This window comes from Ambystoma mexicanum, chromosome 2p (assembly GCF_040938575.1).
Source record: "Ambystoma mexicanum isolate Mex_15411 chromosome 2p, UKY_AmexF1_1, whole genome shotgun sequence".
Lineage (NCBI taxonomy): Eukaryota > Metazoa > Chordata > Amphibia > Caudata > Ambystomatidae > Ambystoma > Ambystoma mexicanum.
In genome coordinates this window covers 345,456,951-345,483,680 of record NC_090923.1, presented here as the reverse complement: position 1 = coordinate 345,483,680, position 26,730 = coordinate 345,456,951, and the positions used below count along the sequence as shown (strand labels likewise).

General features: G+C 47.8%; 1 protein-coding gene across 1 annotated transcript in view; it reads left to right on the top strand.

The window, feature by feature from the left end:
• Positions 1-26,730, top strand: part of DNAH12 (dynein axonemal heavy chain 12) — a 3,791,933-nt gene that overhangs the window by 84,486 nt on the left and 3,680,717 nt on the right. Inside the window, exon 2 of the mRNA XM_069643677.1 lies at positions 19,083-19,261. Within this exon, the coding sequence (XP_069499778.1) occupies positions 19,083-19,261 (179 nt within the window). The remainder of the gene's footprint in view (positions 1-19,082; positions 19,262-26,730) is intronic.

Below are 26,730 nucleotides of genomic sequence, written 5' to 3'. Positions count from 1 at the left end.
ACTTCAAGGGCAACTGGCGTGCAGTTGGGCTAGATGTCTACTGTTGGCAGAAGGGATACTACTATGGCCAAATGCAGCTGCGCAGGAAGGATTGCATGAAGCACATGGCTGACCCATACGACTCAGGCGCACACACTCTCACCTGGCACCCGAACAGAAGCCCTCACACACACACCATGCACATGGATGACACACACATGCATGGGCACTCACCGGACAATGCCTCGTAATCAGCCAGATCTCCCACGCCTTGGATCTGTTCCTCCGTGACGTAGGTCCCAGCGACTGACTCATGTGGAGTGAGTTCCATGTCTACTACTGGAGACCCACCTCCAGTCACTAGAGTTGCGGCATGACTTGAGGCCAGCTTACTCTTTGCCCTGCGCTTTAGGTCATTCCAGCGCTTATAGCAATCATTGGCTGTGCGCCTCACAATTCCAAGGGCACTTACGATGTCCGCAACGGTCTGCCAGTGTGCCTGGCATTGTGCAGGTGTGGTCTTGGATCCTGCAACAATGACCATCTCGTTGTCATGTCCGGACACATACTCGACAAGTGCATTCAGTTCGTCATCCGTGAAGCTGGGCTTCCTGGACGGGCCGGACTGTGTAGCCGTGTCTGGGGCATCAGCCTGTGCCGGACGAGCACTCTTCCTCTTCCGCTTGGAAGGTGGTGGTGGTCCTGAGTGTCCTGCGCCGCTCTGGACACTAGGGGCAGGAGCCCTGGTGGACTCTGTATCAGGAGTGTGGGATTGCACACTCAGCATGGGAGTTGGTGCAGGCATTAGCTCTAGTGTGATGGTGTCAGGGGGAATGTCAGCAGCATGGACTAGGACCGACACTGTCCTGGCTGGGTGTGTGAGGGCTGGGGTGGATGGAGCCGCAGCTGCCCCTGCAGCCTCTCCGCCCTGCCTCCTTGGTGCAGCAGATGACCTTGCTGCCCCAGATCCACGTGGCATGATGGCATCAACGTGCACCAGCGCACGTGTCGTAGCCCTGCTGACCTGGAAGTCAGCCATGGAGTCGGCCAGGTCTGGTGCCACAATGGGCTGGTCCAACAAGGGCTGAGCATGGATGGTGTCAGCCACATCAGCCTCAATGGGAGGGGGGGGGATTATGGGTGCCCGTGACTGGTCCTCCACACATGGGGGGGACAGGCTCACCCTGCAAGTTACGACCACGTCCCCTACCGGATCCACCACGGCCACCACTTGTGGCTCTTCCACCTTTGCCACCCTTACGGAATCCTCGCCTCCCAGCCATGGCACTGATGTTAATGTGCGTATGGGAGTGGATGTAGACTATTGTCCTGGGCAATTGGGGGTCAAAGGGGTTGGGTACCAGATGGTAATTGTACCCTAGTGCTCTAGCAAGGCTGAATGTAACCCCTGGGGAAAGATGACGGGTCACGCAACGCACAGGAGGCCCAAAAAAGGGAGATGACGTGCACGCAATCCCTCCTAGACCACGTGTGCAGAAAGAAAAACCTGCACTACGCTGTGGCACCCAGAAACACAAGAATGAACGTATGCGTGTCACACGCAGCCTAGAATGACCTCTGAAGGGGTAGGCTACACACGGGGCTAGCACAGATGTTAGATACGTGCGTGACTCACCGTCTGCCAGGTAAACGAGCGTGTAAAAGGAGCACGTTTGGTTGGCAACACCCCCGCCAAAAGAAGATTTGTCCGCTGTCTGAGGAGACAGGACAACAGTAGAAGGGAACACTGTTTGAGGGAACAGGCCCAGGTAAACCAGTAAAAGAGAAAAAAGAGCAAAAGCTGTCAGAGGTAACAGGGAATACGAACTAGAAACGCCGTGAAGTAAATCGCGTGTGAAACGACAAGAAGTACAGAATTCACCCACTCGCTCTCCACGAAAAGCACGTACAAGGAAAACGTGTTCTACACGTACCTTTTATACAGGCCCACACGTCCAGCGTCACTTACGCGGCGTGTATGCGCTAGGGCCATTTCCACCTATTACATGCTTTGTCACTTCTGCGTGTAGGGCCATTTCCACCAATCACACGCTTTGTCACTTCTGCGTGTAGGGCCATTTCCACCAATCACACGCGATTACACTCTGACGTGCAGTCTTTCCACGTGTGCTCTGTCATCACGTGCTGTGTGGGAAACACCTGTGCGGGTCACGTCACAGACGCGCTTACGCGCTGAGGGCCTTTCCTCAGTTTTCACGCTGACGTGCAGGATTTTCACGTGCAAAATCACTCCGTACCAAGCTGGCCACGCGTACGCACACGGAATACCACGCTCCTGCCCGGAAGGCCGAACTACTGCCCCCCAGAGCCCGAGCACGCTCCCACCTGCTGCTGCCTGACTGCCTGCTGCCCCTGCACTGCTGGGGGGCTGGGGGTGATAGGGGACATGAGTGGGGGCCTGGTGGAGGCTGCCCCTGGTGGCTGGGGGGTGGGGGTGGTGGTAGACATGGGTGGGGGCCTGGTGGAGGCTGCCCCTGGTGGCTGGGGGGTGGAGGTGCAGGGGGACATGAGCAGGTGTGCAGGGTAGTCCCCTGTTTTGTGGGCTGCCTGCAGGGGCCGTGGAGGGTGTACAGGGAACACCTGTGAGGACCCACCCAGCCTAATCGCGTGTGTAACTTCCCATGCACCCCTGTAATACACGTACCCAGCCAAATCGCGTGTGATAATTCCCGCGCACCCCTGTAATACACGTACCCAGCCAAATCGCGTGTAAAACTTCCCGTGTACCCCTGTAATACACGTACCCAGCCAAATCGCGTGTGATTATTCCCGCGTACCCCTGTAATACACGTGCCCTGGCTAATCGCGTGTAAAACTTCACGCGTACCCCTCTAATACACGTACCCTGGCCAATCGCGTGTTAAACTTCCCGCGTACCCCTGTAATACACGTGCCCTGGCTAATCGCGTGTAAAACTTCCCGCGTACCCCTGTAATACACGTACCCTGGCTAATCGCGTGTACAACTTCCCGCGTACCCCTGATATGTACGTTACCCGCTTTGCGTTCCTTGTTTGGCAGCCCTGTAAACTGGTCCAGGGTTAGCGCAGCCCTTTGCGATGATTTAGCGATTTTGATGGCTTTTCCTTGCGCGAGGGCGTTCTTGGGGGCGCTACTGGCGCTGCTGCAGGGTCGCTGCGATACTCTGCGCCACGGCTGGTTTGGGAGCCTAAAATCCATGAATACGCTGTGCGCGGAAATCGGTTTTAGCGCACGTGCCTGGCGCAGACAATCGCACGCGGACACTCTGCGCCAGCCGCTTGCGACACTTTTCTGCGAAATTCTATGAATTACCCTGTTTATGTCTAAACCCATTAATATTGATCAATCTGGATTCATCAAAGGAAGATTTGCTTCTTGAAATACAATACTTCTTTTGAATGTCCTTTCTTATGCACAACAATTTTCTGAACCCCATTCTCCTTACCCTAGATGGAAAACAATAATTATTTTGTATATGAAATAAATATGATTTAACATATTTTATGTTGTTTTGAATTGAATACAAATGTCAAGAAGCAAAGTTGTGTTGACACACACATGAGGTCCTTCCAAGCTTCTAGGGCGTCCAAACCAGCATCCATCTCACACTATGATTTCAGGAATACCCATAAATACTTCCATTAAATGATCATTTTATGCTGATGATATTCTACTCTATCTATCTAAACCTTCATCTATTCCTAATCTGATGAATACTATAAATGAGTTTTCTAGTCTCAGAATAAATATTAAATCTTGACAAATTCTACCGTTGACTTATTCCTGCTCAGCTTCAGATGTTCCATTATTTTGTATGAAATGGTGCACTACATCTATCAAATAGGTAGGTATACATATTTCTAAAGATATTACCTCCACTATCTCCCTAAAGGGAACCTAATTATTGATAAAGTTAATATTTTAATTGCTCAATGGTCTCCACTATTCCTCACTTGGTGGGGTCGCCCAGGCACTTTTTAAATAAATTAATTTAAGTCCTGTTGTCTAGTATTATCTTTCCCCACCTTGTTTTTTTTTACTAATTTAATACATTACTCTCTAAATTTCTTTGTAATAAAACAGGACTCCTAAAATTGCATTAAATAAACTTAAATTTACCAAAGACAATGGTGGAGTAAAGTTTCATATTTTCCAACATACCATAAAGCCTTTATACTAATACAAATCGTTACATTTTATAAATAATGAATCCCAATTGATGAATGCTCCTACATTGGTTAAACTGGAAGCCAATTTAATCACACTACTTTATATTTTTTGCATTTTCTTCAAACTCCATCTTGGGCCAGTATTAAAAAATATCCCCTCTTACATTCTATCAAAAGTGCTTGGAATTATTTATTAGGCATATTACACATTAGAGTAGAGTTTACTAATACATTCTTCTGGTTTAATATATTGGTCCCTCTCAAACTGAAAGTTCATTTACTCCAATTATGGTACTCTGCTGGTCTTTTTCAAGTTAATCATTTATCTGATAATCTCACTGCTATTTCATTCCCACAATGAAATGCTTGTTTCAGTCTTGTTGAATATGATGTTGAATTTTATACCACTCCTATCAATCTCATTACAAAATCTATACCTTTAGTTCTCAAAAAGCCCCCTCTAGAATGATAGATTTACTGATGCACTCTCCTTCTACGAGGGCGGCCAAATTATATTAAATTCTAAACCAATTTAGTGATAGAAATCTTCTTAATTCTAACACTATTAAAAACTGATAACTGGACTGGAATTTTCATCCCTCCCCTGACATATTGGAAAAGATTTGGAAGCAATATTACACAACGTCGGTGGCATCTAATCTCACACAATCACATTTTTTTATGCTGCACAGAACATACTTAACACCAGTTGGAATATCCAAAATCTCTAATACTGGCTCTGATATCTGGTGGTCGTGTCAATCCCCCTATGCTCATTTTATACACTCTATAGTCCAATGTAAATATGTGTTTTCCTTCTGGGAGAACATTTGAAAATGTTTGCAGCTTATGTTTACTCTTCAAGAATCATTAACTTTGTTTAACTTAATAATTAGAATTTCGAGGGGGCGAGGCCTGAGCCTACGGAGTGAGGACGTTGCCGGGCTGAGCTCCGACCGTGATCCTGGTAATAGATCCTTGTATTGCACTAAACTGCGAGGAAACACTGTAATAATCGCTCTTGGGTGTGGGTAAAGCATTTCTCTATAACTCCTTAGAAGGTCCGACGTAAATCGGAGCAGATGGCTCGCTGCTCGGGCCCTTGGAAGAGGCACCCCCGGGCTGAACAAGATGGCAGAGACTGTAACGGCCGCCAAGCAGTGAGGGGGATGGGCTAACACTGCTCTGAGCCCACGTAATACGAGGGACCTGAATGCCGAACTTGATTACCCCGGCTGCCGAGGGTGCAGAAGAGCATTGCTAAAGGGACTGGCTGGTGGAGGTGTGAGGTGGCTGGGTACTGGAGCAGTAGGGAGCTGTGTGTGGGCCTGAAAGGCTTGCAAACTGACGACGTGGAGCTGCAGTGCTGTAGGCAGTGAGGAGCGACGCGGAAACGAAGTGTCCCAGGGGTCGGAGAGCCGGAACACTCTCTACAGTGAGGCGGATTAAAGGCAAGAAGCAAGCTGGCTCGAAGGCGGCAAAACAGCGGAAGGTAACACCATGTGGGAATTAAGCTAACGCTGCTGCTGGGCAGCCTCATTGCGACTGGCCTTCCCCCACCAGCGACACACTGGCGGAGATGGCGGCGGCTGAATGGGGCCATGCTGCTTAAGGTGAAAGCGCTAGAGATACTAAGCGGCGGCCAATTGCATTATTAAAACAGGCAGAGTTGAGACACGACGCCGTGGCTCTGGGGAGACACAGCAGTCTTTTGGACTGGGCTGAGGGAACGTCCCTAGGAGCTGTTGCAGTGCTGGGCACTGCGAGGGGTCACGCAGCGTGGAAGTAGCTGTCCTAGAAAGGTAAGGTGGATCCCCACCATAAACAAGAAGCAACAGAGGGGAGGCACAGGCATATATTGTTGAGAGCAAAGCGATGGAGGATAAGTAGTAGCGCACATCCTCACCGGGAATACGGCCGGAGGAACACCCGCCAAGACTAAGTTAATCCATTCCCAGTTGAAAACACAAGAGGCGCTGTGCCTGACCCAGCTGCCTCGAGGGCCCTGGAAACCATCCGACACCGCAGCGGGCGAAGCAGGGTGAAAACAGGGACATACAAGGGCGGGCCCCGTAAGAGGGTAAACGGGACAAGGTCTCCCGGTAGAGAGCGGTCATTGTGGGAGCTGGGGACGGGGCTGGAAATCCTGCAACCCAGTGCAGGGTGGGGGGCTCAGGCGGTGGGGGGGGGCCATAGGCACTGCTCTGCATCAGCAACAGCTAATCCCAATACGCAGTGGGGAGAAACACTTGGTGGATTGCAAACCAGCCTTTCCCGAACCTACAACCACTAAGCACCATTGATGGCACAGAACCACAGGGCAATCAGTGGGCACTTGTAACGAGGGCAAAAAGAATAAACTGGAAGAGTGAGCAGTGCAGACCGCGCTTCCTGGAGCCGAGACAGAACTGCTTCAGAGGTGCCGCAAGGTGAGGGGGTAAACAATTCCCTCTGAGATTAACAGGAGACCCATCCATGCTGGGTTGTGGGAAAGGAACTCGCAGAACCAATTGGAACAAGGGGCAGGGTGCTGGGATCGCCATGACGGGCCTGGCCCCGTTGTGCTGCACTGCCCAAGAGTTGCCGCACTGACCACCTGAGCGGCGGACAAACACAGAAATAGGTGGAGCCAGTTGGCACAGTAGAAAACCGCCCAGCGCACTATCTGGGTGGGCAGGTCCCCAGCTAAAGGAAAAGCAAAGGTGACAATAACGGATGCCTTTGCCACAGCTAAAACGCGATCCCCGGCACAGGACGCAACGGCTGCACCCAGTGAGAAAAAGACCCCAGAGGAAGACAACCGGGAAGGACCAGCATTAGAGGCCATAGTGGCGCTCAGGTCATTCATAGACACTAAAATTGAGGAGGTCAAGTCGGATATGCAACTGATGCGCCAAAACACACGTAACCTGGCAGAAAGAGCGACTACAGCAGAGGCTGGGCTCCAAGAGACGACGGAAACCACAGTAGATCTGAAAGCGAGGGTACAGGTGCTTGAGAAACGGGTTGCAACGCTCGAAGCAAGATCTGAGGACACTGAAGGGCGGGCTAGATGCAATAATGTTCACCTGCTGGTGGTGCCGGAGGGAATGGAAGGTCGGGACCCACCAGGGTTTGTGGAAACTTTACTACAGCAGGAGACTGGAGCAAGCCGCCTATCGCAGGGTTTTGCGGTGGAGCGAGCTCACAGATCCTTACAAAAGAGACTGCCACCGGGATCACATCCCCGCCCGATGATTGCTAAAATTCTGAACTTTCGTTACAGGGAGATCATACTCAAGCACTCTAGGGAGGGTGGGGAGATAATGAGAGACAACTTGAAAATAGCTATATACCCGGACTATACACCTGCAGTTCAACGTGCAAGAAACTCTTTTGTCCCGATCAAAGCTGGGCTCAGACAACTGAACCTGAAATGCATGCTAATGTATCCATCCAGGTTGAAGGTGATCCACAAGGGGCGGGCTGTGTTCTTAGAAACCCCAGCGGCCGCTAATATGTGGCTGGAACATAACAATCTGGCAAACTGGGAGGAAGCAATCACTTGAATGATCTTGGTACGAAGGTGGGGGCGGCCATCGAGAAGGGAGCCAGGGTCGGACTGGGACAAGAAATAGGCCCGGACACCCAAAAAAAAGTGGCCCACCCCTCGCTTCAAAAAAGTGGCCCACCCTGCGCCTCAAAAAAAGGGGCCCACCCCGCGCCTCAAAAAAAGTGGCCCTCAAACCATCATCCGTGAATCGCCTACACGCTTCTCACTGCGCAAACACGGACGTTTCTACAGTATCAGTGCCATTAATGAAACACAACCTTTCACCCCTTCACAAAACAGGAAGTGGCATCAAAAGCAGACTAATATGGTTATGATTTCACTAATGTGATATGCATTTCATACAAGAATGGATCACCATATGTATCATTAATATCTGTGTGTTTAGATCCATATTGTCAAATTACTGTGAATGCATGCAGACGTCCAAGGCCAAATGATAATATGTTATTGTAAAGCACTTACGCTTAAGCCATTTTTTATAGAACAAATATGCATACAATATCACCCAACCTGTCTTGGTACTCATTTATCAACCTCAGAAGAATGAAAGGCTGAGATGGCCTTGCTGGGATTCGAACCTGCAGATCACACACACATCACAGCAGCGAGCGCTCAACCCACTAAGCTATCATATCGGCTATAGTAAAATGACCATCTGCAGGTCTGGTGCAAATGTGGCCGCATTTCAAGCCTGTGTGCAATGCATCTACTTTTCAGGCTCTGCCCACGGTAGTGCTTGTGTGATGAGGGCCTCAGCAAATACAAGTGCATGACACAAGGCAATGGCGCCTGACTGTTGAGGGTAGTTTCTAAGATCCCAACGTGCAGTCTCTAGTAAATCACGTCCATGACAAGCTGCCAGCCAATCCCCCAGGGCCACTAGCACCTGATGGTAGGCTGATGTCAGCTGGATGTCAAAGCCAGCTTGAAAACAACAAAGTCACATCAGTAAAACACAGTCAGTAAAGGCCCTGTTTCTGGAACACCACCACCAAGGCATGGTGCTTCAGGCAGTCCCGGCCGTTTCCTCTGCTTATTAGGACGTGGGGAGCCCGAGAAGCATGTGAATGAAAGAAGGGACATGCATAGCGCAGCACTGTTAACTGAATCGCCTCAAGGCGCTTCCTGGCCACACGCCCACAGGGATTCTGGGAAATCGACAGACCAAAGGAGGTCGAAATTGTAATGCAAAGATCCCTGTTAAGCAGGATAGATTTAGCACCGACAAAGCAAAAGTAAGATTCTAACAACAAAATGTCAAAAGAGAAAACAAAATTAGCTTTGATGAAGGAAGGATGACTGCTTTGTGGGATGGAAAGGACATCACACCCCTCCTGAGATTTGTTTTAGCGAGTAGGCCCTCTTTAAATGCCATGTACGCGTACATGTTCCAGATATCATTGATATGACCAAATTAAAAGACTAATTGGAGCATTGTTCACTATTAGTTGCATTTCCATATTTAATTTGGTGACATAAAATGGAGGCTCGTATGCAGGCATAACGTTGCCCACAACTACCTCATGCAAATAAAAGGTACCAAAGGACGTGGGAATCATATTTAAACCACAACACAGTGTGGCTAGTGAAATGTGCGTTCGCCTCCAGCTATACAAGGTTGACAGGCTCAGTAACAAAAATCAAATTTAAAGTTATAGGGGCAGATTTTCAAAACCTTTTTGGTACAAGTGATGAAACGTCATGTGCTAGCTGGGAGCATACAGGCCTGCGGTCAGAGGTGTGCTCTCTCGGTGGTCGTGGACACGGCATAGGCAGTAAAAATGTCCATAAGCCGGAAATGGTTGAAAAGGCTCCTGATTGCTATGTGCCTAATTTAAACTGCAAGTGCTATTTTCAATAAGCAAAATGCAGAAGTACATCTATGTATCAATTCCTATATTATGAACAAACCAACTTTGCCCCCCAGACAGGAGAGTCCTGCGTGTGTTATACCTGCCAGTTCAGTCTTCAGGCGCCGTCAAAGCGAGCAAAAGGACATCAGCAGTTTAGATGTTCTCCAATCAGAAATGACAGAAAAGATTCTAGTTTAAAGTGCAAGTACTACTTTTAAAATTAAAATAAAAGTAGGCAATGCAGCCACCTACATTAAGAACAAACCAACGTTACCGCAATGCAGGCGATTCCCGCCTGTGTCCCAATTTCTCCCTTTTCCTTCTCTCCAACCTCTCCCTCACGGATGTCATTGGGCATTGCTGAGCGAGATGCTGGCATGTCAGGCAGTTATCCTCTGCTGACTGCTGAACCTGGTCCTCAGTGTGCCTGTGCTGTACCTTCCTGCCTAGCAGGTAATGCCCCATTGCAGCTCCACGAATCTGCGACCGCCAGGGTGTGCTCATGAGAAAGTCATCTGTAGCGATCAGATCCTGCCTCTGACTCTAGCACAGGGCCCTTCAAACCAGCATAAACAGCTCTCCACGCTCTTCTGGATCCGGGCCAACAGACCTAGAACCATCACTCAATGTTTACGCATCGACCTGGTGCTGTGCTGACCAACACACATTTCTTGTGACCAGGGGTGGACTAGAAAGCAAAAGAGGCCCTGGAAATAATTTTCAAAGTGGCCCCATGTTACAGATTTTCAGCAAGCCCATCCCTTTCCTATGGGAAAATTTGAAAATACCACAAAAGAGGCCCAGGGTGCAGAGGCCTACCGGGAAATTTCCAGAGTTCCATATGGGCCAGTCCACCCCTGCTTGAGAACCTCAAAAGCCACAATTCTGATGCCTAAGGGCTCACCACAGGCAACCAATGATAGCCAAGAGTAAAGCTTTCAAGAAGCTTGCAGGCAGAGCATGTCTTTCCGAAAGTCGCTTCTGTCCGAAAACCCAGAACTGTTTTTTGAACAATTCCTGCAAAATGAAACTAGTAAGAAAGGGACACGCCACCAGCTGCAGTGGGCAGGAGTGCCAGTCATGTGGCATTGTCAGAAGTGTGTGTATGAGAATCCTTGTTCAGGTTTAAGCAGCTTCACCATGCAGCTAGCAGGCTTCTCAGTACACACTTTATAAAGATTCTCAACGTGTAATGCATCTATTTCAACATTTACTACATATTCCAGGGTATAGCATATTCATTTTAATGTGCGCCTGTTTTCTCGTTTCTACGTTATTAGAAGGAAGTACATTACTTAGCGGTAATTGACTTCGTTGCAATCACTTTGTTTTTGTTTTATTTAATTGTGTTATTTAATTTTTATTTGGGGGGGTCTCTAATCCCCCTTCACTACCACCCCTACACCAAGCCCTCAACCCCGATTACCCCTCGCCCCCACCACCCATTTTACCCCTTAACCCTCAAATACATGTACCACATTCGAAGTAATTCGAAGTGTTTGCAACAAAGTAAATTACTTCCTCGAAACAACGGGAGACCGCCCTGGGAATTGCTTACATTACAAACAATGTGAATCCTGCTCATTAAGCAAACGCATGTATTCCTAATGCCTTCCCATTATCCAGCACTTTGCCCAAATAGTCTAGCAACGGAGTTTAGATTAGTAAAGGAACCCAGTCTTCCAATATGTGGGGAGTGCTTTTTGGCACCGGGAAATAAACATTATTTGATATTGGTATGTAACTCCCATATCACTGCTTTCGCTTCCATGCCAGAGGTTTGAAACCCGGGAGCCAATCATCCTTTCAGGATGATAACATGATGATTACCATTACCTAGGACAACAACAACACACATAATTCCAGTGCTTAGAAGTAGGATGAATCTGGCGTGAACTGCTATATAAAAAGGCGGCAGCTTTATAATTCTAGAGTGGCTACTACCGACCACCTGCACGACTGTGAAGAATGGGACTCGACAGTGGGGCAGACACGGGCCAGGGGCTGGTGGAAGTGGCTCCAATATGTGTTTTAAGCGTCAGACCCTTCCTAACAACTTCTGCCTCCCACCCTCTGCCTTAATAGGTCCAAGAAAACAATCCGAAGTTGTTCTGGCTCTGTTGGCTACGAGAATAGTACACAAGTCACACTCCTTACCTCAGGCTCAGTGACTGACTGGCTGGCTGTTGGCTGGCTGCTGTCTGTGGCCGGCACTGGCACTGGCCACTGTCTGCACTGCTGGCCGCCTCAGTGCTGCCTGGTGGATCCTCCTGTGTGGGCACTGGCACTGTCGGCCTCCAAGTGGTCCACTGGTGTGTGCTTGCACTGGGGCTAGCAGCATAATGGCGGGAGTATTGGGTGGGCAGGGGCAGCCTGCCCACCAGCCGAATTTTCATTGGGTTATTCCTTTGTCCACGGCGCCGGCGGCCCCGGGGCCCAGCCCAGCCCCCAGGCACAAGTTGAAGACAGTTGCTTTCAACTTTGCAAAGAAGTGTTACTTACTTCCTGCAAAGTTGAAAGCAAGTGTGAAATGTGTCACTGTGTTGTGTTCTGACAGTGCCGGGCCCGGCCCCAGCTCAGCGCCGCGGAGCCCTCAGCCCTGCAGGCTGCACGGGGTCAGGACTCGGAGGGGGGCAGGTGTTACAATTGCTTTGCAATTGCTTCAGCCTGCCTCCCCCACAGATCAAACAAGTAACGTTCTCTCTGGCCGCCGCAGGCCAGAGGCTCGTGAGCCGGCGAGCACACACACGGCACGGCAGGCGCACCGGCCCCCTGCAGTGGCTGCATGGCCGCCCCCCCGCCGGCCTGGTGGCCCAGGCCCACCGACGCCGTTACGTGAATGAATCATGCACATACATCTGCATGCATCATAAATTGCATGATGCAATCATCAAAGCAAGGTAACATCTAGTGTTACCTTGCTGCTATGATGATTGTGCTGCAGACTCAGACAGTGCCGCCGGCGCGGCACCTCCCCCTCCTGGGCTGGCTCTCTGCCATGCCCTGCTGCGCAGCCCAGCCCTGATCCCAGGCGGCTGAACCCCCCCCCCAGAATACTCGCGACGCGAGCTCCGCACATCGCGGCTCGGCGGCGCACTCACACTAGGCCGGCATTCCAATTAAAAAAAAAAATAAATATATATATTTTTTTCTTTTAAAAAGAAAACCTGCCCAGAGGTGGCTGCCGGAAAACCGGCCCCAGGGGACCCCAAAGTCGATCGGCCACGGGCCGAAAGACCAAAAGGGCCAGTCCGACCCTGAAGGGAGCTGCTCACCAGAGTCAGTAATAGGACAACTGAAAAACAGCCCTAAACCCATTGTTGTGTTGTTGTATTGCTAAATTGGTCTGTGCGGCCACTTGACCTGGGCTTTTAGGTCCGGACCCACAGAACGATCGGTGCAGGCCTGTTGCCAGCACAATGTTTCCCGCATTTGATGGCCCGGACGGCCTAAGAAGTGCGGGGCGCCCGAGCAGTGCGAGGCGGAAGCTGGGCGTGTTTGTTTGGTTTGTTTATTGTTTGTTGTACTACAACAGGTCTTCAAGTGAGCAGAGGGTTGTGAGGGTGTGGTCATGCACAAAAACGAAACATAGCATGGAATGGCGCGATCCGAGTAAGGGAAGACCTTAGACTGTGGCCAGGGGTCTGGTGGAGGCTGGGGGAAATGAAGCTAAATGGACATGGCAGCACAAGTTAAGGTTCTGTCGTGGAACGTAAGGGGATTTGGGACCTGTATACGCAGGAATCGAATTAAATCTTACCTGGGCAGGAAAAAAATATCCATTGCCATGTTGCAGGAAACCCAACTCACGGAAGGAGCTATGTCCAAGCTAATAGAATGCCGAGAGGGGGCAGGGGTACGGAATGGCATACTCTAGGTATGCTAGGGGAGTGTTCACATGGATAAATCCTGGGGTGCCCTTTCAGTTGCTGGGGGTGGAGGCGGACTAAGAGGGCAGATACCTGATACTGTGGGGCTCTATTGAACAAACAGAAGTGTGCATAGTGCACTCCTATTTTCCTAATCACAGTATCCTAGCTGATCTCAGTAAAATATGTGCTAAAGTGAGCCACCACGGGGGGGGGGGGTTCTTGGGGAGACTTTAATTGTGCAAGAGATCTGGACCTAGACAGATCAGAACCACCCCTGAACAGGGCGGTGGCAGCCCCATTGGCACTGAACTCAACACTGACTCACTTGGACCTGGCTGATGTTTGGAGGGAATTACATCCCGCAGACAGAGGATACTCTTACTTCTCCTCACCACACAATCTATACACCAGGATTGATTATATTTTTGTTGGGAAAGCTCACCTATCCCAGATTGAGTCGGCACAGTATCTAGGTCGGACGATCTCTGACCATTCGCCACTGATTATGAGTTGGGTGAGGTTGGGCCCTAGACCTCCCATACCACTCTGGCATATGCCAGTGGAGGCCCTGACAGATCAAGCTTTCTGGGAGGGCCTCAAGAATACACTTGTTGAGTTTATCGAAAGTTACCGGGATAGTGTGAAGCTGTGTGTAGGAAGCACTGAAAGTGGCAGTACGGGGAGAGGTCATACTGGGTGCTGGGGGTATCAAAAGAATGCTAAGAATGGAACTGGAGAAACGGGAAGAGGAAATCCGGTTAATTTAAGCTAACATCCAAGAGACCAGGGAAGAAGAGTTGAAACTATCAGAGGCAAGGAGTGCTTGTCAAGAGGCGTGGGAGAGGCTCTCCAAGTTTGATTACATAACGAGAACCACCAGGGCACACAAGGAGGGAGACGAGCTGAGTAGACTGTTGTGGCTGTGCGGAGAGAACACCCGAGACACTTGACTACTGCACTTACAGATGCGGAGGGTGTTACCCACAGAACACTGCAGTCAATTAATGACACCTTTGCAGCCTTTTACTCCAGCCTGTATGCCCACGACACTTTGGTCCCAGGGGAGGACATATGGAATACATTGGAGGAAATGGGGCTCCCCAAACTGGGCAACCCGCAGCAGGAGGCACTGGACCGCGCCATTACTCCTGATTACGCAAGGGAGATTATTAGATCTTTAGCCACTAGCAAGACCCCTGGCAGCGATGGACTCCCACCGGAGTTCTATAAAGCATACGCGCCAACCCTGACCCCACTACTACATGAGGTGTTTCGGGAAGCATACGAATTAGGGTCATTACCGAACAGCATGAAGGAAACATTGGTGGTCCCAATACCCAAACCAAATAAACCCACAAATGACCCTGACTCATACCGCCCACTGGTAATGTTGAATTACGATGTGAAAATATTAACTACTATATTGGCTAAAATATTCTCCAGGGTTATGGGAGGACTGGTGCATGGCGACCAGTGTGGTTTTGTACCAGGCCGCAACACGTCGGCGAACTTGCGCAGATAGCAACAGCAACATCTAGTCACGCAGATGGCAACGGAAAGTGGGTGCCTGGCGGTGATGTCATTAGACGCTATCAAAGCTTTTGACTCCATATACTGGGAGTGGTTAATCGAAGTGCTAAGGGAATTCAGCTTCGGAGCGAGGTTTGTTGGGTGGATAAAGGTGCTATATAGCAACCCAGTAGCGAGAGTAAAAGCAGGGAGAACTGTGTCGTCAGCTTGGGATATCCAAAGAGGCACTAGGCAGGGCTGCCCACTATCACCCATGCTGTATATTTTGGGGCTGGAACCAATTGCCATATACTTTAGGAAGCAGTTTTCTGATGTCGGGATCCAGGTGGGACCCTATATGCTGACAATGTCCTCTTGTACTTAAGAGACCTACAAGTTAATGCCCCCTGTAAGGCTGTCCCGGGAGGATGGCTCGGCGGCAACATGTTCGCCTTGGAAGCAAGATGACACGAAGCAACACAGGTTCGATCCCCGGGTACGTGCTTCGAAACCTCTGGGTATTTAAGCGTGTTATAAATATGCAACTGAGACAAAAAAACTTAAAACAATTACGCAACTAAAAAAACAAACCATTCCTGTAACAGCGCCTCGATGCCCGCGGGCTGTGTGAACACTTTAAAAAATGCAAATAAATAAAATGCTAGAGGTGTTAGACAACTATGTAAAAGTCTCGGGAATACGCTTTAATAGATAGAAGTCTTGTATGTGGCCACCTGCTGGCCTAAGGAGTAAGGGCATTAAAGAACTACCGAATGTGGGCATACGATGGCAGTTAGACTCGTTCAGATACTTGGGGGTGAAAATAAGACAAACGCCAGAGTTCATGCACGAAAGTAACACCAGGGCAGTGATAAGGGGACTGCGGACGTCGATGAAGTTCTGGTCCAAAATGCCACTGTCAATGATGGGCAGGGCTTCCATTACTAAAATGATCATCCTCCCAAGGTTCTTATATTATTTTCAAAATGTACATTGTTACATCAAGGCAGCCTTCTTTCGCATGTTAGAGACACTAATTCGGGAGTTCCTATGGGCGCCACACATCACAAACTGTCTCTAGGCACGTTAACCTTACCATACAAAGCTGGGGGCATACGACTCCCTGACATGGAAAGGTATTATCTCGCAGCGCAGCTTAGCCACGTTACCCGATGGCTCTCAGACGAGGCTACTGCTGAGTCTGAACTGCTACAGCATTTAGTTGCACCAGCGAGCTTGAAGGAAATACTGTGGGTCCCTCAGAACTGTTTGGGGTCCACCCCCATGATTGTTACGCTAGGAAGACGAGTATGGAGCAGAACCATGGCACTGCTCCACCTTAAACACCCCTATTCGCCCGAGGTTCCTATTGTTGCCGATGTAGGCAGAACATGCACTGATCTAGCAAGAGTGAGATTCTGGGAGAGATGGGGCATATACTCCTGGGGGCATATGTATGATGGGGGGGTATTCCGTGATCTTGACTCATTACATGAAAAGGAAGGGCTGCCGAAGGGACAGTTCCTATGGTATTAAAGAATCAGGCATGCGGCTAGGGCGAAGTGGGATAAATGGCCGGAAGAGCCGGAGGAGAACCCACTGTTAGCAGTAATGTATAGCCTGAGCGATGGATGGAAACCGGTGTCTAGGCTGTATGGGCAACTGTCGGATAAACCCAATCCCTGCAGCGCAGCATTGAAGGAGAGATGGGAGATGGAATTGGGAATAAGCATGGCTGAGAAAGAATGGGAGAGGGTATTGGCGTACACCAAGGAAGTGTCCAGGAACGCCAGATTTAGACTGATACAACTAAATGTTTTATACCGCACTTATATGACAACACATAGGGTTGCAGGATTTAACAAACCAGTCCAGCCACACTGCCCCTGGTGCGGCATGGGGGGAAGCGAGAATAATACACGTTTTGGGTATGTGGGAAAGTGCAATGTTTCTGGGCTAAAATTGAGCAGGCCTGCAGAAAAGCGGGTATTGTCCGGTACGACTGGTCCCCGAGGGAATTCCTCCTTGGGGCATACCCTAGGTTAAGCAAGTTTAAACATTTTGTAAAATGTATGGACATGGTATGCATTCTAGCTTAGAGGGCTACTGCAATGGCATGGAAATCGGCAGGTGGCCCTCAATATGCAATGTGGTATAAAGAACTGGACCCTGGAGGGAAGCAGAGACCAGGATATGGGGGGAGGGGAGTGTCTAGGGAAGAGGAGGGGGTAAGCGCAGCATTTGAGGCGTGAAAAACACTGGTGTGGGACATGTTCCACCCCTCTGATGCTAAACCTCCTTGAAGATGGTAAGCTGGTAAGAATTTATATAGCAGCTAAAAGGCAAATCAAGAAATGGTGAGGTTGACCCATATGGCAGCCCTGTAATGGTCAATTGTTAATGGCAATATACACCCTCACGAGACTGATGATAGCTATGTAAAGAGAACCACAATGAAGACAGTTAATGTTGGTTTGTTGTTTTTGTAGTTGGTAACTGTTTTAATGGAATTGTATAAAACTATGTAAAGATGATCTGTAATTCATAGATTTGCAATGTATACACAAATGCCAATAAGAACATTTAATAATAAATTAATAATTGGAATTTCAGTTAATCACTATATGAACACATTACCCTCTTTGAGTCTATTTAACTTTTTTCATATACTTAAGATTCCATCTGATTGCATCAAATTGGAAATCTGCAGAAAACCTATCCTACAACTTGTGGGGCCTTTCCATTTCATAGAATTGAAAAAATGCATGTATTCGCTAATGGAAAACTTTCTAAATTCCTTAACAAATGGGATGTGTTTACAACTTATTTGGGTTGAAATAAAACCATTTTGTAATAATCTGTTATCACTTCCATGCCTTTACCTTTCATACTGTTTATATTAGTTTGTCTTGTTTGCCCCCCCCCCCGTTAGTCTTATTACATGGTTTTTCATATTCATGCCTCAGTAGTTCTTTTCAATAATTATATGATTTATGTTAATAATTATGATTTATGTTAATTCCAACGTAGTAGTTAATTACTCATGAATTCATAAACATCATGTATCACATTATATTTGTTTAATTTAGTTGTGAAAGTAACCTGTATAATTGTCGATGTATTATACCTAACAAAAAGGTTAATACAAATTATTTAACAAAAAAAAGATTAGTGAGCTATACAGAAGGATCTCAATAATTACTAGACACCCCAACAAAGTTGTATTTTAATTTCCCTTTAAAGCAACAGGAGAATGGTCTGGCAGTGAATCTAAGATTCACACTCCATTGTGGTTGCTTGACTCTCCAGTGAGAGCCAATGGCAATGTATTGTGTGAGAGCTACTACAAACTAACATCAACATAGGGCCTTCTTTTTTATTGGTTTCAACTTGGCTTGTATAATGGACATTCATTGTTCGGAATAAACCCTATCAACAAGTTCCAGGTGTTGCATTAAACTTGTTGAAGAGAATTTGGCCCACTGCGAAAACAGTCTATGGCCTACACCACCGTTGACTGATCTGGGGAACTTTCGGGTGAATTTCACTGCCAAGATAGTTTGCTTCTTCTACAATTCAATCTTTTTTTTGTTTTCCATTCAATCTTTAAATGTTTTTATGCTGAGCAAAGATACAATCCAGTTCTTGAACCCGTATCTACTGACCATCCCATGAGTCTACAAATTGTGGGTTCAAAACGCTTGTTCTTAAAGGTCCATTGATATACATACAATTTTGGTGAAAACAGTGCTTGTTTTAGTACCATTGTCTTCATGTATTTCTTTATGGATTAAATGTTCTGCAAGCCTCTTGAGGAAATGGGAGTTTTTACTGCAGTGTTACTGTACTGTGAAAACATACATGTGGTGACAAGAACATGTAAAACCTCTGTCAAGTATGCATGTATTATCGCAAATGTAATTAAGTCCTGTAATATCTCTAAAGTTGTCTTCAGGAAATGGATTTCTTTTGTGAACATACCCACTTGTAATTATCAATGTTTTCTCACATCTATTCCCACACCCTCTCTTCTCTTCCCCCATTTTTCTCCTTAAGACAGGTTCTGAAGCAGATATTTCTGCCTGTGGCAGAAACACCAAAACAAAATAAGATATGATCTTAATATTTTGCTTTCCCCATTTCAGATGGAGACTTCAAATGGAGTGGCAGAACAATGTGTGGACGAGGCACCACCAGCCATTGTTTCTCGAATTCCTTCAATTGTCATACCGATTGCATCAACAAGTACTGTGGTTCCTTCACATAGGAAATTGATGACACACAAACGATCGAAGGAAGAGCAAAAGCTTCATAATGAAATAATGTGAGTACATAATTGACAGAAAATCAAATACATGTTTGCTATTTATAGAAAATGCTACCATGCTTCCTTGCAAACCACCCTAGAACTATATCATTACCCTTAACCTTGGACCTTCAAGCAGCATGCAAATTGTAAGGGTGCAGAAGAAAGAGGCTGACACAAAGGTAGCATATTTGTGGGCAAAGAGTTTTATTCAGTTAAACGGAGAAAAGAAAACCTCCCTATCCCTTTCTATATCTAGGAGGTCTGGGGGGTGGGGGGCCCTGCCTCAACTAAAAGATCTTAAGGTGACTGGCGGGATGTCTGTCAACTCAAAATGCCCACCTTGCTTCCGTCCCTTACATTAGAAACTATAACTAAAGTAGTATCGCTCTGGTCGATCCCAGGAGAGTGACTCACTTCTCATGGGTTCAAGACCCTGGTTTGTTGTAACAGTACTATTCAGTTCAAAATAGTCTTGTGTCTCGCATGTTGTCAGGGGGAATAGCTTCCATCCCCTGATGGTACTGTGCGCCCCCATCAAACCCACTACTAAGTTTATTCTACTTGGTGATTTTAATCTAGGTTTCAACGATCCCCGAGACACACAGGCTACGGCTCTTGCTGATTCCCTCCAGGAAATGAATCTTATCCAACAGGTCTCCTATCCCACCCACACCAAAAGCTGCATTATAGATTGGATTATGACCACTAATAATGCCTCCATTAGCCCATTGCCTTGGACCGATCATTTACTGTTCAAATTCCACATCTCTCACCCATGTATCACTGCAAACCCCACTATCACCCGCACACTTATCATTACTCGCAACACCTGTAGGCTCACAGAAGAAACCCTATAGCCTACACTCCTGCATCTACTTACCACCCACAATTCCACTGACCATGATCCCCACTCATTAGTCGCCCATTACAACCATGCCCTCTTACTCACCTCAGACCAACATTCTCCACTCAAAACCCAAATCCCAAAATGAGGATGGTCTCCCAATATAAGGTTTTCTGAAGAACACGTATTACTACGCAGGCAAAAACGAGCTCTAGAAGATTTGTGGTGAAAACACCCCACCTTAGCCAACCAAGAAGCCTTCATGACATTCGCCAAAACATATAAACAGATATTGATATCCACCAAAGTCCACTCATGCAACACAAGGATTTCTGAGGTCATCTCCAGCTACAAAGAGCTGTTCTCAATACTCTGAGCTAGAGAACCCGGTCCTTCCCACATCTCAGCTCGTCAACGACAAATATCGGTGCACGACCCTTCAAGTTGCACTCTCTGATAAAACTCTCACACTGAGTGAGAAAACTGTTGCCAAATAAATCCAGCAGGCCATTAAGCATCCCCCACTAGTGCTCCCACTCTCCCCTCGCTCCCTGAATACCCTACCTTCCCCCTTTCCAATTCTCCCCAGTCACCACTACCAAAGTCTTTAAAACCATTCTACTTCTCAAACCCTCTAATTGTAAAGGCAACATCTGCCCAGCACACATCGTCAAGTTGTGTGCAGATAATCTTGCCCCTATTATCACTGACTTCATCAATGCATTATTCGCCTCTAATACTGTCCCTGCTTGCATCAAAGAAGCCTGGGTCACACCTCTACTCAAGAAAACTACCCTTTATCCCTCCCTACCCACCAGTTGCGGCCCCATCACTACAGTCCCATTCCTCCTCAAAATACAAGATCACATGGCGTATTCCCAAATCCAACGCTTCCTAGAACACAATTACCTACTTGGAGCATGCCAATCGGGCTTCCAATCAAAGCACAGCACAGAAACGGCTCTCTTTGACCTCAAGATCCAACTAGACTGTATACACAACTCGGGCAACATTGCATCCTTCTCCTCCATGACATCTCTGCAACTTTCAACCCGGTTGATCATGATATCCTATGTCAGTATCTCTCCACTGAGACAACCGCCTGCATAAAATCCTTTCTCAGCGAACATACGTTGAGAGTCTTCATTAGTGAAGTTGCTGCTGATCCCATCCCCGTCCCGTTTGGTGTCACACTAAGTTCTTGAATCCCCCCCCACTCTCTAACATTTATACCAAGCCACTATTTGACTACCTAAACAACCTCAACGTCAACTGCACCAACTTCGCAGATGACACACCGAGCCTCCTCCCCATTACAGGCAACTACTCCCAAGATACAGACCCCATTAGTCAGATCCTTGGAGGCATCCAGAATTGGGTGGCCACCCACCATCTCTGTCTAAAGACTGAACTACCCACTGTTGGCTCTCCCCACCGACTTAAAAACTTCACCCCCACATTCTCTTCTTTAATCATTGATGGTCTCCAATCATATAACAACGCTTGGTGTCTACCTAGACGCAGAACTCAACTTCCCTAAACATGTTAACGCATTGGCATCAGTCACAGCCTATACATCCAAACTCATCACCCTCAGTAGACAATGGGCCTCATTACGAGCCCAGCGGTAACCCTGCTGGCGCTACTGGTGGGTTGCCACTATACTTATAACATTTTACTGGCGCCTGACTTCCTGGTGCCACCGGGAGATTCCAAGTCCGGTGGCCCGGGAAGTCGTGCACTGGTAAAATGTAAGTCCCCATTCCCATACAGTCCTTTTGGAATATCAGCCTCCCACCGCCGGGAGTCACTCTGGCATGGATTCAAGGATTTTCTCTCTTGCATTCACGGGTCGGTGGGTGATGGCTTTTCACCCCTGGACACCCCTCTTCTGGGCTCAGACCCTTCTCGACTGTTTGCCTCCCTCTGTTGGGTTCACTGCGCTTTTCAACACAATCTCCTCTGTAACATTCACAAATCTTAATGGCTTTTTTTTTCAAATTAAATTTTATTGATTTTTGCAGCGTAAGGAAAACTTTACATTTACATCATAAGTAATATGCCACTACCTTAGTTGAAACAATGGATTCCAAAAGAACATTTAGGAGACAGTCATAAGTTTCCCAACTCCCCTCCCTCCCTCCAACCCTCCCTCCACTATAGAACTATAGCATATGTGAAGCACACTACTTAGCATACATCGATATATTTAACTGGGTCGTACATTATTCTCTTTCGACATGTTGGTTACGACAAGGCTTTCAGTCTTTTAAGGGCACAGCATTGGGCAGTTTTGTTGGAGTCTTTCGTTTGAGGTCTCCTGAGGGTAGAGAGTGTCCCTTGATTGTCCATGATACATTCATACCAAATGTGGTGTGTTATTACTAGCAAATGCATTTGTAAAATCACTCCACAGTGTTTTGTGGTGGGTCGATCTACCGTGGAGGGTGGCTGTAATCCTCTCCATGGTCCGTATATTAGTAGCTACTCCAATCCATTCTTTCTTTGATGGGGGGCACCTCGCCTTCCATCTAATTACTAGGTATGCGCGAGCCGCTAACAACAACGGGCCAACTAGCCCACCAACTCTTGATACTCCATCCTCATCTTCCTCCAGACCAAAGAGTATAAGGAGGAGTGCTGCTTCTCTAGTTATACCATCTACCTGCTTTCTCCAACCTAAGACTTCATTCCAGTACATCTGTACCCTGGGGCATTCCCACCACATATGCCAGTATGTTGCTGTATTACCACATTCCCTCCAGCATCTGGGGCTAATAGACTGGAACATTTTTGTTAATCTGTATGGGCTGTATTGCCATCTGTGTAGCAACTTGATGGCGTGCAGTTTGTACTGGGAAGCAATTGATACCCGTGATGGTATATTACAAATACTGGTCCATGTGTGTTGATCGAAGTCTCTGCCAAAGTCTTGTTCCCACCTTCGTTTGAGTTTTGCCGTTGACCGCGAATCAACGTCAATTAGTGTACGATACATGTGTGTTATCAGGCCTTTAGTTTCTGTGATCGTGTCAAGGATTTTCTCAAAAGGTATCAATTCTCTTTGTATTTTCACTCTCCATTCCTCCCTGGACATTACCCCCTTAAGCCGTAAGTACAAGTAGATCGATATTGGGGTCAGCTGGAGTGCCCCCTCTAATTCGGATACCGTTATAAATACTCCACCCCTCCACAGTTGTCCCGCCCTCTCCAAGCCTGCATCGAACCATGGTTGGTAGTTAGGATGGTCTGGTATTTCTTCACAGGGACCAAATGTGGCTTGGGGGAGAAGGCCATGTTGTGTCACCTACCATATCTGCCCCTTCCCTCCATATCTCCCAGATAGTGCCAAGTATGGAGTGGTCTCTAAGTCTTTTCACAAGTTTAGACGGAGGGACCCATAACCATTCCGACAATGTGACTGGAGCCAGGTTGTTGGTGTCTAGCTGGACCCACTGTAGGTCCTTCATATTTCTCAAATGAGGGATCAATATCCTCAGTTGGGCTGCCCGATAGTATAATTTTATATCCGGGAGACCCACCTGTTAGGCAGAAACCTGTGCAGTTCCCTTAGGGACCACTGCAAAAGATTATCCCAGGCCATCCCAGGTTAGAAAGTCAAGGCTTTACTGTCACCCCGAACGATCTGTCGCAAGGGAAGCCAGGCGGGACACAGTACCTTAAGTGGGAAGGATGCTCCAGCGGGGGCAGTTGTTCCTGGCAGCGGGTGCAAGTCGGTGTTTTGTCCAGAGGAAGAAGAGGTCTCGACGTGGAGGAAAGATGAAGGTTGTTGCACTGCCAGGGAAGAAACCAGCCGCGGAGTTCTCAGGTTAAAAGGTACAACCCTTCTATTCGCGGTAGTGGTAAACCGTGGTATTCCGGTTGCTCTGCTTTTGACTGGCAGACAGTCACCAGTGAGTATATCATGCTGTCCCCAAGGGGTCAAGCCTGGTGAAAGTGAGAACAGAGGGGCAAACTGATTTAACATGGCTTTGCACTCCTCTTGTTGCTCAGGTGTCAGATTTGAAGAGAGATTTACTCCTTCAATCTTTTCGCCCAAAGGTAAGCCTTTGAGGAGATCAGGGAGAGCTTCACTCTCTTCTTCCTCTTCTGTTGAAGCTAGAAGCAAGGCTCCTACTTCAGGCCTGGGGTCATACGCCTTTAGTCGGTTGGTGTGGAAGACTCTGGGAGCCTCCTTGGGATTGCCCAAGTCCACCAGATAGTTCACCTCTCTAAGTTTACCCACAACCTTGAAGGGTCCCATCCATTTATCTGCCTTTTTGAGATCATAACTAGAACTAGCTGGTCTTGCGTGAACTCAACCATGTTAGCCTTTTGGTCATGCCAATGCTTGACCAAAGCTTGTCCAGCTTTCAGATTATCACTAGCTTCTGCCATCATGTGTGACATTCTCCTCCGGAGACCTATCACATAGTCACTCTGACTGGCTTGGGGGAAGGAGCACTCTCCAATCCCTCCTTAATCAGGGCCAATGGACCTCTGACTGGATGGCCATAAAGAAGTTCAAAGGGAGAATAGCCTACTCCCTCCTGAGAGACTTCTCTATAAGCAAAGAGAAGGCATGGCAATAGAAGGTCCTACTTTCTTTTAAGGGGATCCTCTAAAGCACCTATCATGCTCTTCATGGTTCTGTTGAACCTTTCTACCAACCCATTTGTCTGAGGGTGGTAGGCGGTAGAGAACTTGTAAGTAACTCCACAGGTTTTCCACATGGCTTTCATGTAGTGGGACATAAAATTTGACCCTCTGTCAGAGAATACTTCCTTAGGAAACCCAACCCTGGTAAAAATACCAAGGAGGGTCTTAGCCACAGCCGGAGCTGTAACAGTCCTCGTAGGAATTGCCTCAGGGTACCTAGTAGCATGGTCTACTACAACAAGGATAAACCTGTTGCCTGAGGAGGTTGGGGGATCAAGGGGACCAACAATGTCAATCCCTACCCTCTCAAATGGGACTCCCACAACTGGGAGAGGCACTAAAGGTGCCACATTCTTGGACCAAACCTTACCAGATGTCTGGCAGATATGGCAGCTCTTGCAAAACTTATCTACCTCAGCCCCCATTTTTGGCCAATAAAAGTAGAGAGAGCCTTTCCTTGGTCTTCTTGAAACTCAAGTGACCAGCCAAAGGAATCTCATGGGCCAGTTGCAAGAACTGTTGTCTGTTTTCTTGAGGTACTACAAGCCGCTTGTAGTCTCCAGGTGCAGCCTCAGTTGGTTCACTGTAGAGAGGCCATCTTCCCAGTGCAACCTATACATCCCAGGCTCTTGCCCATCAGCCTGAGAAGCTGCCTGTTGGCGAAGAACTTCCAGAGTTGGACATTCTCTCTGTCCCTTACTGAAGTCTGCCCTGTTGGGTCCACCTTCTGCCAGTAAAGACTGCAGATCAGGATGGTCAACAGGATCCAGATCGCCAATGAGTTCTTGGCCTTCCACTAGCTCTTCTTCAGAGTCTAGCTCCACCATACAGGGTTGTACCTCCCTCTCAGCCTCAGCTGGAGGTGGAGTTACAGGTGTAACTTTGGACAACCTAGGGAAAGTCCTTGTTGGAAGCACTGGAGTGCTTGTTGTTGGCTGTTTCTTGGAAGTCGTGGGCTTCTCCTTTGCTTCTTTTCATTCAGTGATAACAAGTTGTAACTCCAGTGGAGTAGGAGTGATATCTGTCTTCATCATCTCCTTGGGAGAACCTCTCATGGTTCTCTCCCTTGCAGGTCTGGTGAGCTCCTGTAACCTTTTACTAGGAGGTCTGGGGGTATGTGACACTACTCCAAGAGTTTTCAGGTCATTACCCAATAGAACCTTTCCTGGTACCTCACTTTGTATGCTGACAGGTATCTTCACAGTCATGTCATTACACTGGATGAGAACTGGTAATTGGGGAAGCATCTGCACAGGCCCTCCAGCTAACTTGGTGAGGCATTTGTGTGCCTTAGCAACATCCTCAGGCTGAAAAAAAGATTTATCCACCACAGTTATGCTGGCTCCAGTGTCTCTAATGGCAGGAGTCTCCTGACCATTCACCTGGACACTGTCCTTATAATACTCTTTAGTATTATCTGGGATAGAGTTATAGACATCTACATTCTGTTGTTCCCACAGACCCAGAGACACTAAAGAAACACTGGCTGAGACTCCAATGGGTTCATCAGCCAGCAGTAGAAAGTTTCCACTTGCCATTTGTACTTCCTCCTCTGGAGCGAAGCCTAAGGAGACAAGCTGGACCCCTGAAGGTTTACCCTTACATCTGGGATCTCCTTTCACATGGTCAGGCGAACCACAAACATAGCATTTACCAAATGCTTTCTGGAATGGTGGCTTGCTCTGACCTCCTGCTGGTTTACCACCAGAGGGCACACTACTCTGATTTGGTTTCCCTTGTGGTTTACCCTTATTGTTCTGTTTGGGGCCCTCTTTGGGATTGGAATTATTAGAATTCTCTTTGGAGTCCTTTTTTGGCTGTTTCCCCTCATCCTAACAGTAGCCCTGTTAGCAACCCACAAGTCAGCAGCCTTAGCTAGTTTCCTGGAATCTAATTCCTTTGAATCAGCCAAGTGCTGTCTGAGCTCAGGAGAGCAGGCATCATAAATTGACTCCAACATCACAAGATTCTTCATTCCCTC